The 7,687-nt window shown below is 34.4% G+C and overlaps 1 protein-coding gene across 5 annotated transcripts in view; it reads left to right on the forward strand.

Annotated features, from left to right (window-relative positions):
- Znf654 (zinc finger protein 654) overlaps positions 1-7,034 on the forward strand; it is a 61,605-nt gene extending 54,571 nt beyond the window's left edge. For all 5 annotated transcript variants that reach the window (XM_050148721.1, XM_050148720.1, XM_050148722.1 and 2 more), the window contains 2 exons: positions 953-3,257; positions 4,089-7,034. In XM_050148721.1, coding sequence (XP_050004678.1) covers positions 953-3,257; positions 4,089-4,096 — 2,313 coding nt within the window. In that variant the 3' untranslated portion in view covers positions 4,097-7,034. The remainder of the gene's footprint in view (positions 1-952; positions 3,258-4,088) is intronic.
- Positions 7,035-7,687: the final 653 nt, after the last annotated feature.

The raw sequence follows: 7,687 nt of genomic DNA on the forward strand, positions 1-7,687 counted from the left end.
ATGCTTTTCTTACAACTTAAGCAAATTTATCATTTTTACCATAATAAGTTCTGGTTTTGAACATTAATTTACAAATGATCTGATAATACCCCTTAACTGTCTCAGAAAAATCTTAGTTGATGGTAAACCTGTATGTAGTTAAGTGGGATTACCAGAATATAAGAGACTAAGAAGATTTACAAATGGTTACTCTTTCCTTTAATCCATAACCATATGTAGGCAGTATGACATGCAACATACACAGAGACCTTATAATATAAATACATTGTGATTTCTGTCCTATTCAAATAAGTATTGATTATTTTAACCATTACAGGAATAAACTTGACTGCAGTAGATGAACAAAATATTCTGTAGTGAAAGCTAATATAATTATCATTAGCAGAAGTAAAGGTTGAATTATTTTCATACAATTTCTAGTAGGCTTATTATTCTACTTTATTAGATTTGTATGATGCCCCTTTTATATTTGTATAAATATGAAGAAAATGCCTAGTTTGTATAATAACAATAATATACCAATATTATAAGTACTATTTAGAATGACAAAATTTGCACAGGTATTAAAAAATAATTTAATTACTTCTCAGCATCTATTTGAAATAGTATGCATTGACCTTTCTGTCAGAAAATGAGAATGATCCTCCAAATGAGCCCAGAATTGAAAGAAAGTCTAAATAAAGTTTGTAAGTATTTTATATTGTGGTTATTGGTCTTGTCACTGTTGAAAATTAAATATAAAACTCTATCAGGTTATTACCATTTAATAAAAGATATGTGCTACATAAGGGTAAAAAAACATAATTATTGAAGAGATGTACACTAGAAATCTTTCCCATACTTCGGAACACTGTTTCATAAAGCTTTCCTTTTGGAGTTGTATTTAAACATGAAAGCAGTTTGAATAATGATTTTTAAGTTATATTTAGTAGAACTATTTTTGTTTTTCTAGGTTGAAGAAGAAGGCTTACAAATTTGTGTTGAAATATGTGGTTGTGCCCTTCAGCTTGATCTTCATGATGATCCTGAAACTAAATGTCTTATTTATAAGACCATCGCACATTTTTTGCCAAATGATCTAGAAATCGTCAGGGTTTGTGCTCTGTCAGTATTTTTTCTTGAGCGTTCCGTAGAGGCCTACCACACTGTTGAAGAGCTTTACAGACGTCCTGATGAAGAGTATAGTGAAGGTACAAGTACTGTTCAAAATCGTGTTCGTTTTGAATTACTTCCAATTTTGAAAAAAGGATTATTTTTTGATCCTGAGTTTTGGAACTTTGTAATGATTAAGAAAAACTGTGTGGCATTACTGCGTGATAAAACAGCAGTGAGACTTCTGAATGAAAATACACTGGAAAATTCTGCAGGTAGTCTAAAAAAGACAGTGGAACAGCAGAGTGTGGATGAAGGGCTTGACACACTCACTGATCAGAGCACTGGAGAGACGGATCTTGAAGATGTGTCTGGAGTGCCGTCTAAAGGCCATCTTAATGCAAAGAGAAGCCTCAGTGCTCTTAATACTTCCAAAGTGGATCACAGTGTCCCAAGGCATCGGTGCATGTTATGTAACAAGGAATTCCTTGGTGGCCACATTGTAAGACATGCTCAGGCTCATCAGAAAAAAGGCAGTTTTTCATGTGTGATCTGTGGTAGAAAATTTAGGAACAGAGGACTTATGCAGAAGCATTTAAAGAACCATGTTAAGAAGATCCAGAGGCAACAGATTGCTACAGCACAACAGGATGATCCAGAAGTCATCACTCTGGAAGAAATAAATTGTTCTAAAACTTCCATTTCTTTTGAAAATGGGAATTCAAATACTAAGGGTTTGGAAATAGAGACATTGACTGCTTCCACTGATGGAAACAAAGAGGTCATCCGTGAACACATGGCTGAATTTATTAAAATTCCTATTGGTATAGCAGAGAATGCTATTGAAAATGGCAAACCAGACACTTCTTTCAATAATATCTCAGAGTCTTTACCTCAGTGTGATGATGACTATGAAGAGGAAGAGAATGAAGATGATTGTGAAGATGACTATGACCTGAATCAAGAAACATCAGTACTTCATAAAATCAATGGAACTGTTTGCCATCCAAAAGATGTATATGCTACAGACCAAGAAGGTAATTTCAAGTGCCCTGCTATTGGCTGTGTAAGGATATTTAAAAGAATTGGATTTCTAAATATGCATGCAAGGACTGTACATCCAACTGATTTAAATGTGCGGCAAACAGTAATGAAGTGGAGCAAAGGAAAATGCAAATTTTGCCAAAGGCAGTTTGAAGATTCTCAGCATTTTATAGATCACCTTAATAGACACAGCTATCCAAATGTGTACTTTTGTTTGCATTTTAATTGTAACGAGTCATTTAAGCTGCCATTCCAGCTTGCCCAGCATACAAAAAGTCACCGGATATTTCAAGCTCAGTGTAGTTTTCCAGAATGCCATGAGCTTTTTGAAGATCTTCCTCTGTTATATGAACACGAAGCCCAGCATTACTTAAGCAAAACACCAGAATCATCTGTACAACTGAGTGAAGCAGTTCTTAATCATCAGGAAATAGACCCTTCTTCTAGTGATGAGAACCAAACGGTTTATCAGCCAGTTTCTACTAGTAAATCAAGGAAAGATTCTACAGAACCAAAGACATATATAGACACTATGGAAAAGAAAACAGACAATTTATTTCAGAATGGAAATGAACATTCTGATAATACTGTTTCAAATATAAGCTTGATAGACCAAAAGATGCCTGCCATAGAGCCAAATCCTGAAAGTAGTCATAGTACCAGTGACTTAGTCAATGGACACAGTGAAATAGAGCAAACACTGTTAGTTACGTCAGATCCTTCTCTGAAATCAGATATAAACAGAAACAGGACAGAAAATGGTTCTGCTTTAACCAATGTTGTATCACAAGAACACAGTGCCCTGTCAGTATCTCAGGCACCATCTAAACCAAATCTTTCAAGTGAACATACTTCATATGGCTTAATTTTAACAAAGCCATACGTTAGACCTTTGCCTCCCAGTTACCTTGATGAACGATACCTTAGTATGCCAAAACGCAGAAAATTTCTGACTGATCGAGTAGATGCCTGTTCTGATCAAGATAACATATGTAAAAAACCAGTGGAAAGATTACGATGTGGCAAATGCCTGACCACCTACTGTAATGCAGAAGCACTTGAGGCTCACCTTGCACAAAAGAAATGTCAGACACTCTTTGGATTTGATTCAGATGATGAAAGTAAGTCTTCTCTTTTCAGTAGCTCTATCTATAGAGATAGAAAGACATGATCAATGTAGCCAAAATGTATCTTTGTACTGCTAGGACCATAAACATCTAACATCTATGTAGCCCAGATGATAAAGCACTATTTCACATATTTCCTTTCAGTCCACAACCAGTATGATTTTATGAAATTAATATCCTTGTTTTAAATTAAGCAACAATCTCACAGGTAGTTTGCATAGGCTTGGGAACCTTGGAAGCTGGGATTCAAGATTTTTCACTCTTTGCTCCTGCTCTTCTTACTATTCTGCACTCTTTCAACTAGTAGTGGCTTTTCTTCATTCCAAGTTTCATATAATAGAGACAGTAAATTTCATCAGCATGGTAGAATAGGAAGCAAGTGAAATTAAATTGGTGTCAAAAACATAAGAGCCTGGGGAGATGGCTCAGCAGATAAAATATTTCGTGTGCAGTGATGAGGACTAGACTTTAGATTGCTAGCACCCATGTAAATGCTGGGCTGGCCTAATGCCTTGCCTCTAATTCTAACATGTAGGAGGCTCAGCTAAGATCACCAAGCAAGCTGGCTAGCTAGACTAGCAGAATCTGTGAGCTTTGGATTCCAGTGAGAGAACCTGCTTAAGTAAGGTAGAAAATGATCAAGAAAGATAACCCAACATCAGCCTCCAGTCTCTACATGTACCTGTAGACATGTGCTCACACACAGGCATGCATACACATACATGTACACCACAAAACACATGCACACATGGATACCAGAAATATAAGCTTTGCTTTTCTACTATAATCCATAAAACTTGCATTAACACATGTTTTATTTTACAGGTGCCTGATAATGTCTCAGAAAGATCTTTTGATCATGCTGTAGTGTGAAACAAACAAAAAACACTACAAGAAAATGCATCATCCAGTTTGCTATTTCCCTGATGGCCTTAATTTTAGAGTGGTCTCGGATTACTAAAGAAAAGACAAAGCACATTTTCTGGAATGAACTTGTAGAGGAGATGTGCCGGCTAAGACTCCAAAAGGGTTATAATATTCCCAAAGTACCAGTTATCCATGAAACCACACTTTTTAAAAGTTTATGGTGATTAATAGCAGCATGTTCAGTTTTGCTTATGTGAAAACACATTTGGGTAACTAGTCAGAAATAAAAACCAGCTATGGCCTTACTGAAGAAAGGAAAAAGTTGATTCATTATAATAAGGTGGAGGGGGAGCTGGTTTACAATAAACAATGTAAAACATTCTGAAAATGGGATTTGATTTGTTTTCTTGTCATGCATATTCATTATGTCTTCCCTCTGGTCAAACATATTTTAAAGAACCATTCATTGCTCTTTAGTTTTTGATATAATTTAGAAGCTGATACATAGAAATGAAGCTTGATTTATCACCATGCTATCTACTAAAGATTGTAACTTGTTTTCAAATGACTAAGTAGGCAGGTCAGAGTTGAGTGAATGGCATGCCACCATTGAAAAATAAAAATCCAAACAAAAACAGTGCTTGGTTAAGCTCTTGATAAGAACATTCAGCATACCACTTCTGTAAAGTCCACTCATTATATTTAAAATGCAGCAGTGTTAAGTAGAAAAGTAAGAATAGTATCAGTTTCTTTGGGAGGATGCAAGAAGAATCTAAGTCCATCGCATGGTAGACAATTGAAGGAAAACACTGAATTGAAAATTCTTCAATGTGAATAATGGTAAAAGCACACTGGGCTATTTCTATCTGTACATAGTATTAGGACATTGCTTGATGATTCATAGTAAAGTCCTTTAGACATTAGTGTGAGTTATCTAAGTATGATCCTATGAAAATAATTGGCTTAAAAGTATGTCTGTTAAGAATCAGATGAAGAGTTTACTTTATTGAGTTAGGAGAATTAATTCCAAAGTAAGCCATACTAATGTACTTTCTTCAAAAGTGATGAATTTGGCCTACAAAATAATTTTTGTACTTAAGAAAGTATTTACACCAAAATTTGCACAACAGGAACACATAACATATATTAATGCATTATTGTCTTTGGTGACCATTAATTTTCCTAAGAAAGATTTTAACTTATTAAATTATTAAAACAAATGTTTTACAGGTTAAAAAAAATCCTCTAGATATTTTACACCTATCTACCTACTCCTATATTACTCAGAAATGCGATAAAGAGAATACAAACAGGTGAATTCTTTAGACACACTTTATATCACTGACAACTGAGTGTGTTCCACTTATTCCAGCATGGTTTTATATAAATCAGACAATCTCATCACACATACTACAGATTTTAGGAACATTATGGCTACTTGAATGAGGTTATAAAAATGAGACATTACTTTTAGGGTGGCATCCAGATGTTAAAAAAATTTTTTTTCCAGGAATGCTATACCAGAGGATTTTTTTTTAAAGTTCTGTATTTTATTATTTACCATGGGCATTTGCAACTATGCAATGATGGTCGTTAGTCCATTCCAATCAGATTTAAGTTAGTTTTAGTTTTGTTATATAGCCTACATTAGGCTGTGGAATTTACATGCAGAAAACAGATAAGTACAACTCAAAAGTTCTAAATCCATTAAATTCAACTCAAACTGTTTTCCATATTTCCTGACACTAAAAAAATGTAATAATTGACTTTTAGTTCATCTTAAAAGTATATCTTGTAATAAAAATTGTTTGAAAACTGGTTCATTTGCACAATGAAGTTTTTTTTGAAACATAATTTCTGCTTTGTACATTTTCCACTTAATAACATTTTACCATTTCTTTACTTTTTACAACTGTAACCACTGATAAATATAAGTACATAAAATGTTATTTTCGTGAATTTTGAAGTTTGTGTGAAGATGTCTTAAACAAATTCCATCTGCTATTTTGACTTTAAGCTTAATTTAAAGGTTTTCTCTTGTGTTGCTAGGAGAAATTTTTCATATAGATAAAAATGGTTCATATTTAATCAAATCAAAATGTCATGTAACATTCTGTTTGACCACATTTTTCTTACCTCTTTATATACTTCTCACTTTTACCTCTTGAAAGAATGTGTGCATTTTATGATTTTACTCCAAAACACTTTGCTTTTGTGTGAACTTCCAGCAGATCTCATTTGGGATTTAGAAAGGAAGCTATTGTCTCACTTACACTCTTTCCCATCTCCTTTCTTTTTTTCTACTTTTATGTTGAGGATACATGGGCCAAGTTTCAAATCTTTGTTTTAAAATTCTTCTATGTGTCAGTGAGGTCAGGAAAAGTGCATACCTGAACCCTTGCTGCTAGACACAGAAGACGCACAGGAGGGAATCTCCATGGACAAGGACACTGGTACTTTGGGCACTAGCCATATTCATTTTTTGAAAACCACCAATATATAATGAATCCATAATTTATATCATTGATCTTGTGATTCTTTTCAAATCACACTGAATTTAGCTGTAATTCCATGTTTGGTTTAATGTTGTATGAATGAAAAGCCTAAAAGGGATGATAGTGTTTATTTTTTAATTTATTTGGTACTGTCAAACACCTTTTCAGAATGAGCAAATGCTGCATATGCATTTTGGAATTGTTATTATGTGAAAGATATTACAGATTCAGCAAGAAGGGAAATTTGTGCTTCCTTGTTGAATATTAAATTATTTTACTTTGCATTTTATAAAAGTACAAATTAAAACTGAGCCATTGAACTGCAATAAATCAACAATAGTGTCTCATTTCAAGAAACTTTTTGTATTGTACATAGATTTGTTCAATAAAACATTGTCCTTGTTGATAATGCAAGTGTTCAGTTTTATGTAGTACACTGATTTCAAGAAGAATTCAGCCTATATGAAAGAAATTTTTATGTCTCCTAAAAGTGAAATATTTCAGTTAATGTATCACATTCAGGTTATTGAAAAAATTTTGAAACCTCATAGAAAATGCTGGAAGTAGGGTTTTGTTCATATTTTAAGGCTGGATGGGGGTAACAGTTCATAGAGGGAGCTGAAAAGGTGATTCGGAGGTTTAGAGTACTTACTGCTCTCTAAAGGACCTGGGTCAGTTCATAGCATCACATGACAGCTCACAACAGTTCCAGGGGGTTTAAAACCGTTTTCTGTCTTCCATGGGCACCAGGCATACATACACATGGTGCACATAAACATATTCACACACAAACATCACACACATAAAATGATGGCTATTGAAGTTACTTCAGTAGACTTTAGTAAAGGATAACTAAAGACTGTAGACTTGGGGCAAAAGGAAGTATCAGCGCTCAGCAGATGCCAGGCAATATCATATGTCAACATTTTATTTTTTCCATTCAAATATTTACACTTCCTTCCCTCCTCCCAACCCCTTCCCCCTCCCCTACCCATTCTCCTCCCTTCCTCTCCCTGCTTGAGAGAGGGCTGGGACCCTGCCCTGTGGGAAGTCCAAGGCCCT

This window comes from Alexandromys fortis, unplaced genomic scaffold, assembly GCF_014885135.2.
Source record: "Alexandromys fortis isolate MF-2015 unplaced genomic scaffold, M_Fortis_MF-2015_v1.1 scaffold_4, whole genome shotgun sequence".
NCBI classification, from domain to species: domain Eukaryota; kingdom Metazoa; phylum Chordata; class Mammalia; order Rodentia; family Cricetidae; genus Alexandromys; species Alexandromys fortis.